At 51.1% G+C, this 20000-nt stretch overlaps 2 protein-coding genes across 4 annotated transcripts; both read right to left on the reverse strand.

The window, feature by feature from the left end:
• Window positions 1–20: 20 nt before the first annotated feature.
• On the reverse strand, window positions 21–12433 carry LOC310824688 (two pore calcium channel protein 1-like; the record flags this gene model as incomplete). The annotated part of the gene is made up of 12 exons (XM_083697942.1): window positions 12342–12433; window positions 11699–12108; window positions 10691–10773; window positions 10488–10602; window positions 9514–9642; window positions 4724–4840; window positions 4307–4425; window positions 4080–4181; window positions 3396–3522; window positions 1027–1231; window positions 739–883; window positions 21–210 (listed from the first exon to the last, which is right to left on the reverse strand). Exons 2-12 carry the CDS (start codon window positions 11813–11815, stop codon window positions 21–23), a joined length of 1449 nt encoding a protein of 482 aa, XP_083554068.1. The 5' UTR covers window positions 11816–12108; window positions 12342–12433.
• A 1782-nt stretch (window positions 12434–14215) lies between these two features.
• LOC310824694 (post-GPI attachment to proteins factor 4-like) lies at window positions 14216–17873 on the reverse strand. 3 transcript variants are annotated; one of them, XM_083697951.1, is made up of 3 exons: window positions 17847–17873; window positions 16724–17183; window positions 14216–16621 (listed from the first exon to the last, which is right to left on the reverse strand). In XM_083697951.1, the coding sequence occupies exons 2-3, from the start codon at window positions 16934–16936 to the stop codon at window positions 15587–15589; spliced, it is 1248 nt and encodes a 415-aa protein (XP_083554077.1). In that variant the 5' UTR covers window positions 16937–17183; window positions 17847–17873; the 3' UTR covers window positions 14216–15586. The 3 variants fall into 3 exon arrangements, with proteins under 3 accessions (XP_083554077.1, XP_083554078.1, XP_083554076.1); XM_083697952.1 differs by lacking the exon at window positions 17847–17873 and adding an exon at window positions 17787–17799; XM_083697950.1 differs by lacking the exon at window positions 17847–17873 and adding an exon at window positions 17349–17790.
• Between the last annotated feature and the right edge of the window lie 2127 nt (window positions 17874–20000).

Here is a 20000-nt window from a genome sequence, read left to right on the forward strand (position 1 = left end):
ACACATAGACAGATAGATCCTCACCAGTTCCAGAACTGGTGCTTGGAGAAGAAGGCTCGAGGTTCGTAGGTGTAGAGTTTGAGGAGGATCTCCAGCAGGTAGAGGAACAGAAACATCCACTCTGCGTTGGCGATCACAGGGTTGGCCTCGTCCAGACCAATGAACACCGCATTCACCAGGATGATCAGGTCATAGGTGTACACAAACACCCTGCAGACACACACACACAGATGAGATACACACACACACACACAGATGAGATACACACACACACACACAGACACACACACAGATGAGATACACAATACATACATACATACATACAAACAGACACACACACAGATGAGATACACACACAAACACACAATACACACATATGCGACACACACACGATACACAAATTACACACACATACATACACACACACACGATACACAGATTACACACACGTACATACATACACACACACACACACACACACACACAACCCTGGAGTCCAGGGTGTCCTTGTTGGTCTATATTTAGAGGTAATGTACTATAATCAGTCACTAGTGAACATTAATCAGTCATCTTTTACAAGCCTAACCCTAACCATCCTCACACACACACACACACACACACACACAACGTTAAACTGAGGGGGGCGTGTCTGTTGTACCTGAGGGGGCATGTACCTACATGAGGGGGCGTGTCCCTACCTGTGGGAGCGTGTCTGCACCTGAAGGGGCGTGTCCCTACCTGTGCTGGACCATGTGACGTAGCAGGCGGCTGGGGGCGGAAAGGTAGAGGGCGGGCAGGCAGGTCTGGAGGGGGTGTGGCCTGGACTTGACCGTGATCACCTGGATGTTCAGCAGGTCGGCCAGCTGGACGAACGTCACCTTACCTGAACACAGCAGCCAATCAGCAATCAATAATCTCACCTTACCTGAACACAGCAGCCAATCAACAATCACCTCTATAATCTATACTTCCTGTATTAGCCCAGCCCACTGACCTATAGATCTTGTGTTGGCCCCGCCCACTGACCTATACTTCCTGTGTTGTTGTCGTCGGAGACGCTCCAGAGCAGCTCCCTGTGGGCGTTGCTGATGTCTGGCTGGACCAATCGGACGAGCCGGTTCCAGCAGGCATGCGTGACCACAGGCTCCGCCTCCCCCTGCCTCTCCTGCAGCACGGCGAACGCACGCACCATCTTATGTCTTTTGGCCCTCACTAGCTGCCGTACTTCCTCCTGGGAGAGGGATGGAGGGAGAGGGAGGGAGGGAGGGAGAGGGAGGGAGGGAGAGGGAGGGAGGGAGAGGGATGGAGAGAGAGGGATGGAGGGAGGGAGGGAGAGGGATGGAGGGAGAGGAGGGAGGGAGAGGGATGGAGAGAGGAGGGAGGGAGAGGGATGGAGAGAGAGGAGGGAGGGAGAGGAGGGAGGGGAGGGAGGGAGAGGATGGAGGGAGAGGGATGGAGAGAGAGGAGGGAGGGAGAGGGAGGGAGAGGGATGGAGAGAGAGGAGGGAGGGGAGGGAGGGAGGGAGAGGGATGAAGAGGGATGGAGGGAGAGGAGGGAGGGAGAGGGATGGAGGGAGAGGAGGGGAGGGAGAGGGATGGAGGGAGGGGAGGGAGAGGGATGGAGGGAGAGGGAGGGAGAGGGAGGGAAGGAGAGGAGGGAGGGAAATGTTTATCCAGGGCAAAACACAAACAATAAGCATGGCTTCACCATCAAGGCTTAGGTTGTGGGTTGGCTTCTCGCTGGGACCATCTATACCAAACATGCATGTACTCAAGAGAGTCCCTTTGGATACCAGGGTCTGCTAATGGTATACACTAATTATATATATTATATATACACACACACACACACACCAAACACTTTATTAGGAACACCTGTACACCTTCTCATGGTGGAGGTGGTGGAATGGTGTGGGGAATGTTTTCTTGGCACACTTTGGGCCCGTTAATACCAATCAATCATCTCTTGAATGCCACAGCCTATTTGAGTGTTGTTGCTGACCATGTGCATCCCTTCATGGCCACAGTTGACCCATCTTCTAATGGCTCCTTCCAGCATGATAATGACCATGTCACAAAGCAAAAGTCGTCTCAAACTGGTTTCATGAACATGACAATGAGTTCAGTGTTCTTCAGTTCTTCCCAGTCAGCGGATCTGAATCCAATAGAACACCTTTGGGATGTGGTAGAACGGGAGATTCACAGCTTGAAAGTGCACCTGAAAAATCTGCAGGAATTGTGTGATGCAATCATGTCATCATGGACCAGAATCTCAAAGGAATGTTTCCAACATCTTATGGAATCAATGCCATGAAGAATTGAGGCTGTTTAGAGAGCAAAGGGAGGCCCTGCCCAGTATTAGTATAGTGTTGTAATAAAGGGAGTATTACCCAGTATTAGTATAATGTTGTAATAAAGGGAGTATTACCCAGTATTATATAGTGTTGTAATAAAGGGAGTATTACCCAGTATTAGTATAGTGTTGTAATAAAGGGAGTATTACCCAGTATTATATAGTGTTGTAATAAAGGGAGTATTACCCAGTATTATATAGTGTTGTAATAAAGGGAGTATTACCCAGTATTAGTACAGTGTTGTAATAAAGGGAGTATTACCAGTATTAGTACAGTGTTGTAATAGTGCTCAGTGAGTGTATACAGTGTTGCTACAGTGTTGTAATAGTGCTCAGTGAGTGTATATACAGTGTTGTAATAGTGCTCAGTGAGTGTATATACAGTGTTGTAATAGTGCTCAGTGAGTGTATATACAGTGTTGTAATAGTGCTCAGTGAGTGTATATACAGTGTTGCTACAGTGTTGTAATAGTGCTCAGTGAGTGTATATACAGTGTTGTAATAGTGTTGTAATAGTGCTCAGTGAGTGTATATACAGTGAGTGTATATACAGTGAGTGTATATACAGTGTTGTAATAGTGTTGTAATAGTGCTCAGTGAGTGTATATACAGTGAGTGTATATACAGTGAGTGTATATACAGTGTTGTACACTAGCTTGTGAATGTATGATTGTATATAAATGTAGTGTCTTAGAGTAAAGCACTACAAAATAAAAGCATTATTATTATTATGATTATAGAATATTATTATGATTATTATTATGACTATTATTATTATTGTCAACATAATAATCATAATATTCTATAATAATAATAATAATATTATATATAATCATAATAACATCATTATTATATATTTATATATAATATTATGATGATGATTCTTATTTTGTCTATTATTATTATTATTATGTTTAATAATAATAATAATAATAATAATAATAATAATAATAATAATAAACAATATTATGAGGATTATGACAATGATTATTAATATTATGATTATTATTGATATGCTGATTATTCTCAACATGTCAGCTCACCTTCAGGTACTTCTTGTAGTTGTTGTAGACGACGGCGAGGAACACAGACATGAAGATGTAGGTGTTGATGAGGATGTAGAGGATGAAGAACACAGCAAACACCAGGCTGGAGTTGTAGGCTGGCATCCTGCAGGGGACGCATTAGGACCACGCACCAGGGGACGCATTAGGACCACGCACCAGGGGAAGCATTAGGACCACGCACCAGGGGAAGCATTAGGACCACGCACCAGGGGAAGCATTAGGACCACGCACCAGGGGAAGCATTAGGACCACGCACCAGGGGAAGCATTAGGACCACGCACCAGGGGAAGCATTAGGACCACGCACCAGGGGAAGCTTTAGGACCACGCACCAGGGGAAGCATTAGGACCACGCACAAGGGGAAGCATTAGGACCACGCACAAGGGGAAGCATTAGGACCACGCACCAGGGGAACCATTAGGACCACACACCAGGGGAAGCATTAGGACCACGCACCAGGGGAACCATTAGGACCACACACCAGGGGAACCATTAGGACCACGCACCAGGGGGAAGCATTAGGACCACGCACCAGGGGAACCATTAGGACCACGCACCAGGGGGAAGCATTAGGGGGCAACTTTAGGACCGTGCACCAGTGACTACAGAACTACATATCCCATCATGCTTCTCTATTCTACAGAAGCCGGCTGCACCTACATGACATCAGGGCTGTTGGCGGTGGTCACCAGGACATACAGGTCAAACACGATCTCCAGGTAGCTGGTGAAGTAGGCTCCTCCCTCGATGGTCTTCAGCCCTCTGGAGAGAGAGGGGGGGGGGGAGAGAGAGGTGAGGGGGGGGGGGAGAGAGAGGTGAGGGGGGGGGGGGTGGAGAGAGGTGAGGGAGAGAGAGGGGGAGGAGGAAGGACGGAGTTGCAGACATACCGTTTCCCAAACAGTTTGAGAGCCATGAGGGAGAAGATGAGAACACTGAATATGAAGAGAAGGAACACATAGAGGATCTGAGGAAGAGCATTCCGGATGCTCCTGAACGCCCTCCGCAGCTAGAGAGAGAGAGAGAGGGGGGGGAGAGAGGGATGGAGGGAGGGGGGGAGAGAGGAGGAGTTAGAGAGAGGAGGGAGGGCGGGGGGGGAGAGAGGGAGGGAGGGAGGGGGGAGAGAGCGAGGGAGGGAGGGTTAGAGAGAGGAAGGGGAGGGGGGAGAGAGCGAGGGAGGGAGGGAGGGAGGGGGGAGAGAGCGAGGGAGGGGGGAGGGAGGGATGTTCAACATCATTAACAGAGTGAAGAGAGGAACGTTTCTACTGTCTTCTATCTCAGAATGGTGACTTTCTATTGGCTCTCACCTGTCTTCCCTCTGTGATGTTGACCAATAGCAGTGGTCGGAGGACACGGGAGAAGCGGACGCCATGGAAACCCACAGCTTTCATCACGCCGTAGAGCAGCATGTCCACCAGGGTGAGCTGGGGGGGGGGAGAGGGTGAGGAGGGGGGGGGGCGGGGGAGAGAGAGAGGAGAGAGCAGATTGTTTGCACTTCAAGGACACGTTTCATGTTTCTGTAAAATGTGACAAAAACGTCACACTTAAACCCTCTCCCCTCCTCTCCCCTCCTCCTCTCCCCTCCCCTCCCCTCCTCCCTCCTCCTCCTCTCCTCCTCCTCCCCTCCTCCCCTCCTCCCTCCTCCTCCTCCTCTCCTCTCCCCTCCTGACTTAAACACTGGGGTGCCTCTTCACTTCAGGGGGAAGTGGTGTGTACCAGGGGAGGCTGGCGGAGGTAGAAATCGGAGGACGGGCTCATTGGAATGCATGGAATGAATTTGATATGATTCCTCATTCCGTTCCATGCATTAACAATGAGCCCGTCCTCCGATTTCTACCTCCAGCAGCCTCCCCTGGTGTACACTGACTGACAGGCGTCACATGACTCATCCCTCCCTTTGTTCAAAGGAACCCTGAGTCACAGCGTTTCCATGGCGAACAGCCAAGGTGCAGTAAAGCAGCCCCACGTGCAGTAAAACGCTGACATGGGGGAAACAATGGGGATAAAGGTCATTTCACAACACAGTGCTAAGCACTTCTCACCCCCACCCCCCCTTCTCACCCCCACCCCCCCTTCTCACCCTCACCCCCACCCCCCCTTCGTTACACACTTCCTTTAAGCACAGTGTCAGTTCACTCAGACGGGGGGGGTGTAAAACCTCAGACAGAATCTGCTTATTTCCTGGTAGAAAATCAGTGATAATGTCAGTTAAAATGACAATAATTGAGACTATGGCCAGAGGTACTACTGCTACTACCCACGCTGCTCCTACTGCTACTACCCACGCTGCTCCTACTGCTACTACCCACGCTGCTCCTACTGCTACTACCCACGCTGCTCCTACTGCTACTACCCACGCTGCTCCTACTGCTACTACCCACGCTGCTCCTACTGCTACTACCCACGCTGCTCCTACTGCTACTACCCACGCTGCTCCTACTGCTGCTCCTACTGCTACTACCCACGCTGCTGCTACTGCTGCTCCTACTGCTACTACCCACGCTGCTGCTACTGCTACTACCCACGCTGCTCCTACTGCTACTACCCACGCTGCTCCTACTGCTACTACCCACGCTGCTCCTACTGCTACTACCCACGCTGCTCCTACTGCTACTACTGCTACTACCCACACTGCTCCTACTGCTACTACCCACACTGCTCCTACTGCTACTACCCACGCTGCTGCTACTGCTACTACCCACGCTGCTCCTACTGCTACTACCCACGCTGCTCCTACTGCTACTACTGCTACTACCCACACTGCTCCTACTGCTACTACCCACGCTGCTGCTACTGCTACTACCCACGCTGCTCCTACTGCTACTACCCACACTGCTCCTACTGCTACTACCCACACTGCTCCTACTGCTACTACCCACGCTGCTCCTACTGCTACTACCCACGCTGCTCCTACTGCTACTCCTACTGCTACTACCCACACTGCTCCTACTGCTACTACCCACGCTGCTCCTACTGCTACTACCCACGCTGCTCCTACTGCTACTACCCACGCTGCTGCTACTGCTACTACCCACGCTGCTGCTACTGCTACTACCCACGCTGCTCCTACTGCTACTACTGCTCCTACCCACGCTGCTCCTACTGCTACTACCCACGCTGCTCCTACTGCTACTACTGCTACTACCCACGCTGCTCCTACTGCTACTACCCACGCTGCTCCTACTGCTGCTCCTACTGCTACTACCCACGCTGCTGCTACTGCTGCTCCTACTGCTACTACCCACGCTGCTCCTACTGCTACTACCCACGCTGCTCCTACTGCTACTACCCACGCTGCTCCTACTGCTACTACCCACGCTGCTGCTACTGCTACTACCCACGCTGCTGCTCCTGCTGCTCCTACTGCTACTACCCACGCTGCTGCTACTGCTGCTCCTACTGCTACTACCCACGCTGCTGCTACTGCTACTACCCACGCTGCTCCTACTGCTACTACCCACGCTGCTGCTACTGCTACTACCCACGCTGCTCCTACTGCTACTACCCACGCTGCTGCTACTGCTCCTACTGCTACTACCCACGCTGCTGCTATTGCTACTACCCACGCTGCTGCTACTGCTCCTACTGCTACTACCCACGCTGCTCCTACTGCTACTACCCACGCTGCTGCTACTGCTCCTACTGCTACTACCCACGCTGCTGCTACTGCTACTACCCACGCTGCTGCTACTGCTACTACCCACGCTGCTCCTACTGCTACTACCCACGCTGCTCCTACTGCTGCTCCTACTGCTACTACCCACGCTGCTGCTACTGCTGCTCCTACTGCTACTACCCACGCTGCTGCTACTGCTACTACCCACGCTGCTCCTACTGCTACTACCCACGCTGCTCCTACTGCTACTACCCACGCTGCTCCTACTGCTACTACCCACGCTGCTCCTACTGCTACTACTGCTACTACCCACACTGCTCCTACTGCTACTACCCACACTGCTCCTACTGCTACTACCCACGCTGCTGCTACTGCTACTACCCACGCTGCTCCTACTGCTACTACCCACGCTGCTCCTACTGCTACTACTGCTACTACCCACACTGCTCCTACTGCTACTACCCACGCTGCTCCTACTGCTACTACCCACGCTGCTCCTACTGCTACTACCCACGCTGCTCCTACTGCTACTACCCACGCTGCTCCTACTGCTACTACTGCTACTACCCACACTGCTCCTACTGCTACTACCCACACTGCTCCTACTGCTACTACCCACGCTGCTGCTACTACCCACGCTGCTCCTACTGCTACTACCCACGCTGCTCCTACTGCTACTACTGCTACTACCCACACTGCTCCTACTGCTACTACCCACGCTGCTCCTACTGCTACTACCCACGCTGCTCCTACTGCTACTACCCACACTGCTCCTACTGCTACTACCCACACTGCTCCTACTGCTACTACCCACGCTGCTCCTACTGCTACTACCCACGCTGCTCCTACTGCTACTCCTACTGCTACTACCCACACTGCTCCTACTGCTACTACCCACGCTGCTCCTACTGCTACTACCCACGCTGCTCCTACTGCTACTACCCACGCTGCTGCTACTGCTACTACCCACGCTGCTGCTACTGCTACTACCCACGCTGCTCCTACTGCTACTACTGCTCCTACCCACGCTGCTCCTACTGCTACTACCCACGCTGCTCCTACTGCTACTACTGCTACTACCCACGCTGCTCCTACTGCTACTACCCACGCTGCTCCTACTGCTGCTCCTACTGCTACTACCCACGCTGCTGCTACTGCTGCTCCTACTGCTACTACCCACGCTGCTCCTACTGCTACTACCCACGCTGCTCCTACTGCTACTACCCACGCTGCTCCTACTGCTACTACCCACGCTGCTCCTACTGCTGCTCCTACTGCTACTACCCACGCTGCTGCTACTGCTACTACCCACGCTGCTCCTACTGCTACTACCCACGCTGCTCCTACTGCTACTACTGCTACTACCCACGCTGCTCCTACTGCTACTACTGCTCCTACCCACGCTGCTCCTACTGCTACTACCCACGCTGCTCCTACTGCTGCTCCTACTGCTACTACCCACGCTGCTCCTACTGCTGCTACTACTGCTACTACCCACGCTGCTCCTACTGCTGCTCCTACTGCTACTACCCACGCTGCTCCTACTGCTACTACCCACGCTGCTCCTACTGCTACTACCCACACTGCTCCTACTGCTACTACCCACGCTGCTCCTACTGCTCCTAACTGCTCCTACTGCTCCTACTGCTACTACCCACGCTGCTGCTACTGCTACTACCCATGCTGCTGCTACTGCTACCATCACTATCAATCAGGTTATTTGTATAGCGCTTTTTCCAGAGACAAATGTCACAAAGCGCTTGTCACAAAAATAATATGTGAGGAAAAAGCCAAGGAAAAAAGACAAATACAGGGCCCAGAGGCCAGGAGGAAAAACTCCCTCAGAGGAAGAAACCTTGAGGGGGACACATCCTCCTCACCATGTGGTGTACTACTGCTACTGCTACTACTATGACTAACTACTACTACTATACTACTACTACTACTACTACTATTATATTACTACTACTACTATACTACTGTGGGGAGACATGCAGCGTTTGGCCTGTAGAGGGTGCTACAGGACCGTGTCCAAGGTGCGGAAAGAAGGCTTTGTCGCACACCTGTTGCGAATGAAGCCTCGTTAACGAAATGGTTTAAGATGTGTGTGCCTCTGCTTTCAGGGGGACGGCGGGAAAGCGGCGACAGAGACATCGAGTCCGCCTCTGTGTCCAAGAACATTGTTACATTGGCGCCCAATGTGGGGCACAGAGGAGAGGCGGACTCTGTTTCTTTTATGATTGTATGTCAGGACCTGGTTGACTTTCCAGCCGTCCTCCTGAAAGCAGAGGCACACACATCTTAAACTATTTCGTTAACAAGGCTTCATTCGCAACAGGTGTGCGACAAAGCCTTCTTTCCGCACCTTGGACACGGTCCTGTAGCACCCTCTACAGGCCGAACGCTGCATGTCCCCCCCACAACTACTACTACTATTACTATACTACTACTATTACTCTCGATAGGAACCATGAACACTACCAGGATGATGACGATGATGCAGATGTTTTTGGGATCTTTCCAGAAGCGTTGTCGGGGGATGACCTTGGCGTAGTGGACGAGGCGGGCAGAGAAGGCCGCCAGACACACCAGCTCCATGACGAAGGTCACCTGGACGACACAACAACATCAACATCAACAACAACATCAACAACAACAAATGTGCTTTATCATCCTAAAGCAGTTTGACCTGGTAGCAACAGGTCACAGTGTAGGTTAGCTAGTGTAGGGTAGGGTAGGTTAGATAGGGTAGGGTAGGGTAGGTTAGATAGGGTAGGGTAGGTTAGGTAGAGAGGGTAGGGTAGGTTAGGTAGGGTTGGGTAGATAGGGTAGGGTAGGGTAGGTAGGGTAGGTTAGGTAGGGTTGGGTAGATAGGGTAGGGTAGGTTAGCTAGGATAGGGTAGGGTAGATAGGGTAGGGTAGGGTAGATGGGTTAGGTAGGGTAGATGGGTTAGGTAGGGTAGGTTAGGTAGGGTAGGTTAGGTAGGGTTGGGTAGGTAGGGTTGGGTAGGTAGGGTAGGGTAGATAGGGTAGGGTAGGTTAGCTAGGATAGGGTAGGGTAGATAGGGTAGGGTAGATGGGTTAGGTAGGGTAGGTTAGGTAGGGTAGGTTAGGTAGGGTTGGGTAGATAGGGTTGGGTAGATAGGGTTGGGTAGATAGGGTTGGGTAGGGTTGGGTAGGGTAGGGTTGGGTAGGGTAGGGTTGGGTAGATAGGGTAGGTAGGGTAGGGTTGGGTAGGGTTGGGTAGATAGGGTAGGTAGGGTAGGGTTGGGTAGGGTTGGGTAGATAGGGTAGGTAGGGTAGGTTAGCTAGGATAGGGTAGGGTAGGTAGGGTAGGTTAGCTAGGATAGGGTAGGGTAGATAGGGTAGGTTAGCTAGGATAGGGTAGGGTAGATGGGTTAGGTAGGGTAGGTTAGGTAGGGTTGGGTAGATAGGGTAGGTAGTAGATGACGTACCCATATGGGCAGGGAGATGACGGCTGGGTCTTCAAACAGAGCCAGAGCCAGGTCCACTGTGATGAAGGCATACACCAACACCTGCAACCCCCAGTGGTTGTAGAGCAGGTACAACCTGAGACAACAACAACAACAACAACAACATCATCAACATCAACATCGTGTGTGTGTGTGTGTGTGTGTGTGTGTGTGTGCTGTCCTACCTCACAGCTTGGGGAGTGGTGTCAAAGAAAATGTTCCTGTTGTATTGAGCATCTGACACGTAGACCGCAGCCAGATCAAAGTCCTACAACATCAACAACATCAACAACATCAACATCAACATCAACAACATCAACAACAACAACAACAACATCACCACCACCACCACCGGTGGTTAGGAGCCATGCTGCGGTGACAAGGTAGCCCTGTCTATGACCTGTTTAAGGAGTGACACCTTGAGGACGTCCTCTTGGCTCATGGTAGACACTTGGGTCTTCCACGTCGGGCACATGGGTTGGAACCCCGCCCGTCACACATGCTGTTGAGACACCAGTCTCACTAAATGTGTCCATGCAACACGTGCCATCAGAACAAATCCAGATTTGACATCCAGCACGTTCAACTCAATGGGTTAGTACACACAGGGGCTCCAAAATGGTTCTACAGTTGTCCTGATAGGGGACCCCTTTGAACCCTTTTCACAGAAGGTTTCCCTTGCAGGGACAAATGAAGAAGCCTTTTTTCTAAGAGTGTAGGATCTTAACTGATTTACAGGACATCATTTACGGGACATCAGATGAACTGGTCACCGGACTTTTCTGTCATTGACGTTTTTGTCAACAAGTGACCCTCTGAAGGGGTCTAGACTACGTCCCCAAGGCAACCAGAAAACTCAGGAATGAGGAATATCGAAAAAATCACACGTCACGTGATGACGTAGAGTACAGGGAAGGACCGGACTCCAAATGCTACTGACACTAAGTGAGCCAACAGCCTGATGCACATCTACAGAGAGAAAACTGTCTTGTATAAAATATGCATTAATAAGCTTCACAATCACTATCCTAGAATAACAGTGACACATTACTGTACGGCCAAGGCTACAATGCAACACGCAATATGTGTTGAGTTCATCAAATCAGATCATTCCTATCGAGTTTGGAAAGTAGGAAAAGTAACGGTGCCACAAAACTGATAACGTCAGCAATCAATAACACCCTCTCACTCACGTCGTCTGTCTTTCCGTTCAGCTCTTCGGAAGCGTTTCCACCGTTAGTCAGACCTTTCCCGTTCTCGGTTGTCGGTTCTCCGGTGGGGTTCTCTTTCTTCTCGGCTCCTTCAGACATTGTTTTGAGTGCAGTGAAACTTTTCTTGGAGAAGTACTTTTCCTGCTGGGGTCAACCCTTCGCTGCAGTCTGCAGGAGGAGGATTTCCCGTCGTTTTTAACTCCCGTGTTTGTCCCTGAAAGTTACACTGCGTCCGTTACCGTCACCGTTACCGTCCCTCCGGTAAACATCACACACGTCCCTGGCGGTTTGGAGTCATGTTTAGGGACAGTTTAAGGCGCTGATCGGAGGATGGAGTCGCCTGCTTGTCTGTTTCTAACGATCTCCACCAGATCGTGACCCGCGGTGTGGTTCTGCTCCCGTCATGTGACAGACATGTAGCGGAAATAGCAGGAGAGGAGGAGAGGAGCGGTGGAAGGAAACTTTTTTTTATTGGCCTGATCTGCAGAATGGGAAGAATCCCGAGTTGTGAGCGTGTACCCTCAATATCTCTCTCGAGGACTCGCAAGGTGATCTTTAAGAAGAAACATGACATTTTCAGTTGAATGAACTTAAGATCATTTAACATAATCTTTAACGAACATACCCATCTTAAACCTCGACATTCCTGGCGCATGAATTTAACTTCTCTGGCTGAAGTCTGTAGACTTCTGTCACCGGCGTCACCTGCGTTCAAACAGCGCCCTCTGCTGGCGACAACATAACCCGCAGATCCCCAATCCTCATTAGTTAATCAGATTATTCAGGGTTAGTGACTCAGATCTTGTTAATCAATTACATTCAGGTGTGTATTTAACAGGCGTGCCGCGTCGCATCCAGAGGTGTCACCTGAAGTGGATAAAACCTTTATAATGGGCTTTATTTGACAATGTTGTGAAGCACATTGCATTATATACATTAATAATAATAATCATGCATTTATTTTGTATAGCGCTTTTCTCAGTAATCAAAGACACGACATTCCATGGAGAGAACAAGAATAGATAGATAAATAAAAAGTAAAACAAAAGCATAATCAGTGAAAACAACAATTGAAATAGTTATAGGTTAAAAGCAAATTTAAGAAGATGGGTTTGGAGGGATCGTTTGAAGGAGGAAAGCTTGCTGGATTCTTTGATGAGATATCTGTTGGTGTTATCTCATTGGCTGAGCAGAAGACTGATAGTGTCATTCATTGGCTGAGTTCACCAAGTGAAACCTTCAGAAAGCTGCAGAAAGGTAACATGTAGAACTGACTCCCTGGTCACATGACAGACACACACACCTGTCACCTGTCCTATACAGCATATGACACACACACATATCTGTCACCTGTTCTACACACACTGTTCTAAAAAGCATGTGACAAACACACATACACAGCATATGACATACGCATGCGCGCGCGCGCACACACACACACACACACACACACACACACACACACACACACACACACACACACACACACACACACACACACACACACACACACACACACACACACACACCTGTCCTCCACAGCTTATTTCTAAGTGAATGTTGTGTAACGTTTCCTCCTGAACAGGCCCCAGGTATCTACTGATGCTGCGTTCATGTCATCTCAGAAAACTCGGAACTTCTCAGGTCAAAATACATGCAGGTTACTTATGGAGTTCCCATTTGGTTGATTCTGATACTCTGAGTGTACAACAACTTTCCATGTTGGACATTTCTGAGAGCACATGAACGCAGCATAACAGAGCTGATCCTAACCTGACTGTTGCCTGACAAATAAACCAAGACATACCTCACCTCCACGCTTCACACTGTTAGTAAGGGACAGACATACCTCACCTCCACGCTTCACACTGTTAGTAAGGGACAGACATACCTCACCTCCACGCTTCACACTGTTAGTAAGGGACAGACATACCTCACCTCCACGCTTCACACTGTTAGTAAGGAACAGACATACCTCACCTCCACGCTTCACACTGTTAGTAAGGGACAGACATACCTCACCTCCACACTGTTAGTAAGGGACAGACATACCTCACCTCCACGCTTCACACTGTTAGTAAGGGACAGACATACCTCACCTCCACGCTTCACACTGTCAGTAAGGAACAGACATACCTCACCTCCACGCTTCACACTGTTAGTAAGGGACAGACATACCTCACCTCCACACTGTTAGTAAGGGACAGACATACCTCACCTCCACACTGTTAGTAAGGGACAGACATACCTCACCTCCACGCTTCACACTGTTAGTAAGGGACAGACATACCTCACCTCCACACTGTTAGTAAGGGACAGACATACCTCACCTCCACACTGTTAGTAAGGGACAGACATACCTCACCTCCACGCTTCACACTGTTAGTAAGGGACAGACATACCTCACCTCCACGCTTCACACTGTTAGTAAGGGACAGACATACCTCACCTCCACGCTTCACACTGTTAGTAAGGAACAGATGACAACTGTCCGTCTGATATTCACCTGTTCTTTTAATAGAATAGTGTCGAAGTTCTACACAGGATTCAAGAAACAAAGTGATAAAATGCACAAAGGTGATTGGTTTGCGATGTTTGAACCCAATAACATGAAGGAGAAGGTGATGGTGGGAACATCATCACCGGAACACAAACCTCACGTTTAAAGAGACGCTACAGGATAGTTTGTATGATGGATGCCTGTAGTTCTGATGCCTGTAGTTCTGGTGCCTGTAGTTCTGGTGCCTGTAGTTCTGGTGCCTGTAGTTCTGGTGCCTGTAGTTCTGGTGCCTGTAGTTCTGGTGCCTGTAGTTCTGATGCCTGTAGTTCTGGTGCCTGTAGTTCTGGTGCCTGTAGTTCTGGTGCCTGTAGTTCTGGTGCCTGTAGTTCTGATGCCTGAATGAGGCACGGCAGTGATTCAGTTCATCATCTGGACCCAAAACCAGATGTTTAAACATGCCAGAAGTAGAAATCTCGATATCCTGTAGCTTCTCTTTAATATGACTCATTTAATATTATAATGAGCATAACAGATTAATATATTTCATATAGTATCAAATCAATAAATACAATATAAAAAGGTTATGCAATATGTGATGATATATTTTGATACATTTAATATGGACATTCAAAACTGTCAGAGTCCAGTGACATTGCCATGATGTCAGGACATATTTGGACCCTAATAAAGGGACCTAATAAAGGGACGCACACCAACATTTTCCGGTCGACACCAAATATTGGATGAGAGGTTGAGTGAATCATCTTCAGCACCATGGCTGAAACACGACCCAACCCTAAACCAGAACATTAACCTGAACATTAACCTGAACATTAACCAGGATTTAACCTGAACCGTTTTAAAATCTCAACTTCAATGAGGCTGTCCCAAGCATCCCATTTAGCATTTACCGCCCAGAGAGAGACCTTGAAGGCAATGACCAGCATTACAATGACTAGCATTACAATGACTAGCATTACAATGACCAGCATTACAATGACTAGCATTACAATGACCAGCATTACAATGACTAGCATTACAATGACCAGCATTACAATGACCAGCATTACAATGACTAGCATTACAATGACCAGCATTACAATGACTAGCATTACAATGACCAGCATTACAATGACTAGCATTACAATGACTAGCATTACAATGACTAGCATTACAATGACTAGCATTACAGGCACAGTTGGTGTTTGTTTATGTCAAGGGGGTGCTAGCCTAATGCTAACAGTTCTGTGAATGGAGTCCAGGGAACTCAGTTGTTTGGGTCTGGGGGGGTAGGTTCTGGTCAGAGTAGTTTGGGTCTGGGGGGGTAGGTTCTGGTCAGAGTAGTTTGGGTCTGGGGGGGTAGGTTCTGGTCAGAGTAGTTTGGGTCTGGGCGGATTGGTTCTGACGGAGGAGAAGGCTCCTATGTGTGAGACCAGGTTGGGTTCTACACTGTGGGCCCGTTCCCCGGGGACGGACCGGGCCATGTGGTACAGAACCGTGTCCTTGGCGTTGCCCTTCACGCAGAACGACCCGTCCAGGTACTCCGCCGCCCGCAGCGACGCGTTGCCGGGATACAGCATGGCGGGCGTGCAACACTCGGTCGCCGGGGCGACAGCGTAGAGCTGCGGGGAGACGCGTCTCAGCTCCAGCAGGTAGTGGCGCCCCGCCATCTCCACGGCAACCATGAAGTACAGGGTGAAGAAGAGGAGGTGGGGGACGGAGAGGGAGAAGGAGGAGGAGAGGGGGAGGAGGTGAGGGAGGAGGAGGAGGAGGGAGGTGGCAGCGACCAGACCCAGGCCCAGCCACTCCAGCAGGCGCCAGGGTTCTGGGTTCCAGTAGCGCTGCAGCCTCTCTGGGTGGTACAGCTTCATGTAGAGGGTCCGGTGGGCCGCGGCCCGGCTCAGCAGGTCCCTCACCACGGGGAACAGGTCCGGGCGGGGCAGGGCGTCGTCCTCCAGCACCAGCACGTTCCTGGGCCGGGTCAGCTGCCAGCCCCTCCTCAGGCAGAACACGTAGTCCCGCTTCTCCCTCTCAAAGGTGTTGACCTCCGACCCCCCGCGGCCCCGCCTCCTCCTCTCCTCTGGGGGGCGCCTCACCACGGGGAACCTTCCCTCCAGCAGCCTGGCGTCCTCGTGGTCCTGGGGGCCACTTTCCACGTCGCACACCAGCACCTGGGCGCACCTGTGGCCCCCCTCCCCCGCCCCGCCCCCCCTGCCACGGCAGCCACTCAGGAGGCTCGATAGCTGCCGCATCACCTGCAGCAGGTAATGGAAGTCCCGCCCCTCGGTCCGCCTGGCCGTTACCACGGTGACCAGCAGCTCGGGTCCCGTGGCGATGGAGAGGTGGGTCGATGGACGACTGTCCTGCCAGAACCTCAACGCCTCCTGACCCCGGGAGTAGCTCTCCTGCAATATATACAATCTATACAATCTATACAATATATACACTCATATACACAATCTATACACTCATATTTACAGTAGATACAGTATACCCTCTGGCCTCACCTGTAGAACGTCCTGGCTCATGGAGTCCAGGTACATGGACCTGATGAAGTAGTATGAGTAGAGCAGGCGATGGCAGCCCAGGGGCAGGACCAGCCCGAACGTCACCAGCACCAGAACCAGGCCCTGGGCCACTGGGCCGGGCCACCGCAGGGGCTGGCAGGCCACCGCCCGCCAACGGGGCATCAAGGAACAACGCTGCCCCCTGCAGAGCATCAGGGACACTACCAGCTGCTCTCTACCAGGAAATGGGGGGGGGGGGGGGGTCAGAACTAACTGTCAATGCTGAGATGCTGATAGGGTCACACCTCAGGCCAATCAGGAGCTCACGACCCAACTAGTCACACGGGTCACACCAGTCCACCCACATTCAGCCGCCAGCAGAGAAAATACACACTTCCTGCTTCCTGCTTCAGCATGCGGGGGCTGTTACCCCCAGAAGACTCCATCTTCCAATCAGAATCTGCAAATAGAGAGAGAGAGAGAGAGAGAGAGAGAGAGGGGGGTGGGGGGGGTTCCACATGTAAAAACGTTAATTGAGAGAGAGAGACAGAGAGAGAGACAGAGACAGAGAGAGAGACAGAGACAGAGAGAGAGACAGAGAGAGAGAGAGACATGCAAACTTGACCTGCATATTTAGTTGGTAGGACAGTCTCCTGTTCATACTGGACACACCCTTCAGTGACTTGGCAAGGTGATCCCACTACACCCTGCGCCCTACCCACTACACCCTGCGCCCTACCCACTACACCCTGCAGCAGAATACATATGTGTGACGTCCAACCATATGCGACCATAACATCCAGTTCTGACAACCGATCTGCGTCGCTTTGTAACCAGAAGCCTGAATATCAGATTAATATCGTCATATGACAATAGGTGAGGTGGAGTCGTTAATACGCGACGTTTCCACGCCAGACTTTCCCCTCCAGCGCACCTCCCTCCGCTGCACGTCTGGCCGAAGAGAGGACAACAAAGTCGGAGGTCAAACCTCCAAAACACCGCGCTGTCCAGGAACACAAACAGAGCCTCATACACACACTATTCCTATGTATTAAAACCGAACCTCTTGCGTGTAGAACAGACGTATCGAAGACCGAAGACAATGAGGAAACGTGCCACTCACCTTAACTTGCGGTGCGGCTGCGCGGCGCCGTCGTCTCCTGAGTCTGGAAGGAAGAAGCGCACCTATTTACCGTAATGCTCCGAGAGGACATCTCTGAGCTAATGTCCCATAACCACTGTACCGCTAGGTGGCGATGTATGAGCAGAATATATTTATGAAACACATCTACATCATCTGGATTGAATAATAAAAATAAAAATAATGATAATAATAATAATAATAATAATAATACATTACATTTTTATAGTGCTTTCTCATGGACTCAAAGCACTTTACATCTGAAAAATATGAAAAATAGAAAATAAAAAATTAAAATATAGGAGGACAGTCACAGAACATCCATAACATACAGCCCTGTAATTAAAAGCCTGCCTGAAGTTGGTTTTTAACAATAGGTAGGGCATGAGGAGCTCAGACCCACCCCTAGTAAGAGACCCACCCCTCCCCTCCTCATGGCCTACTGCCCCACCCACCCCTCCCTCCCCTCCTCATGCCCTACTGCCCCACCCACCCCTCCCTCCCCTCCTCATGCCCTACTGCCCCACCCACCCCTCCCCTCCCCTCCTCATGCCCTACTGCCCCACCCACCCCACCCCACCCACCCCTCCCCTCCTCATCCCCTACTGCCCCACCCACCCCCTCCCTCCCCTCCTCATGGCCTACTGCCCCACCCCCTCCCTCCCCTCCTCATGCCCTACTGCCCCACCCCCTCCCTCCCCTCCTCATGGCCTACTGCCCCACCCCCTCCCTCCCCTCCTCATGCCCTACTGCCCCACCCACCCCCTCCCTCCCCTCCTCATGCCCTACTGCCCCACCCACCCCCTCCCTCCCTCCCCTCCTCATGGCCTACTGCCCCACCCCCTCCCTCCCCTCCTCATGCCCTACTGCCCCACCCACCCCCTCCACTCCTCATGCCCTACTGCCCCACCCCCTCCCTCCCCTCCTCATGCCCTACTGCCCCACCCCCTCCCTCCCCTCCTCATGGCCTACTGCCCCACCCACCCCCTCCACTCCTCATGCCCTACTGCCCCACCCCCTCCCTCCCCTCCTCATGCCCTACTGCCCCACCCACCCCCTCCACTCCTCATGCCCTACTGCCCCACCCACCCCCTCCCTCCCCTCCTCATGCCCTACTGCCCCACCCACCCCCTCCACTCCTCATGACACTCAACTCTTTCTCCCTCCCCCCCCCTCTGACTCACAGGTGGCAACACATGTCTCTGCGTGTCTTGCAGACATTTCCGCCCACCACCTAATATCTGCCATTTAGTTGACACTTTTATCCAGAGTGACTTACATTACATGAGTGCATACATTTCACTATACTGTATATGGTCCCAGCAGGAATCGTTATCAGCACCATGCTCTACCAACTGAGCCACAGAGGACCACACTGAGCCACAGAGGACCACACTGAGCCACAGAGAACCACACTGAGCCACAGAGGACCACACTGAGCCACAGAGGACCACACTGAGCCACAGAGAACCACACTGAGAGAACTCTACTGTGACCTCTTCCCATACAGCCAAGAACCTTGGGGTGATCCTTCACAATCCTGTGTGGCGAACATCACAGCGACAGCACGCTCCTGTAGATTCTTCCTCTACAACATCAGAAGGATACGTCCATTCCTCACCAGAGAAGCAGCACAACTCTTGATCCAGACACTTGTGATCTCTCACCTTGACTACTGCAACGCACTCTTGGCCAGGCTCCCTGCCTCCACCATCAGGCCTCTGCAGCTCATCCAGAACGCTGCCGCCCGTCTGGTGTTCAATCTCCCCAAATTCTCCCATATCACCCCCCTCCTCCGCACCCTCCACTGGCTCCTGGTAGCAGCTCTCATCAGATTCAAGACCCTGGTGCTCGCCTACCGGGCGGCAAAGGGAACAGCCCCTCCCTACTTGCAAGCAATGGTCAGCCCCCAAACCCCCCCTGCCCGATCACTCCGCTCTTCCACCTCGGCATTCACCCCCACCCCCCTGTACAAGTTTCTCTACTGTAAATAAATTAATAATAAAAATGATTCCTTCTTCTAGCATTATGACTGCCTATGGCCCCTGATCCTAGCAAAGATTAACAAATGTATTTGTTGTAAATGTAAAATGAGTAGTTTATTAAAATGAGTAGTTTATTCAAATGAGTAGTTTA

Source organism: Argentina silus (genome assembly GCF_951799395.1).
Source record: "Argentina silus genome assembly, contig: scaffold_126, whole genome shotgun sequence".
Lineage (NCBI taxonomy): Eukaryota > Metazoa > Chordata > Actinopteri > Argentiniformes > Argentinidae > Argentina > Argentina silus.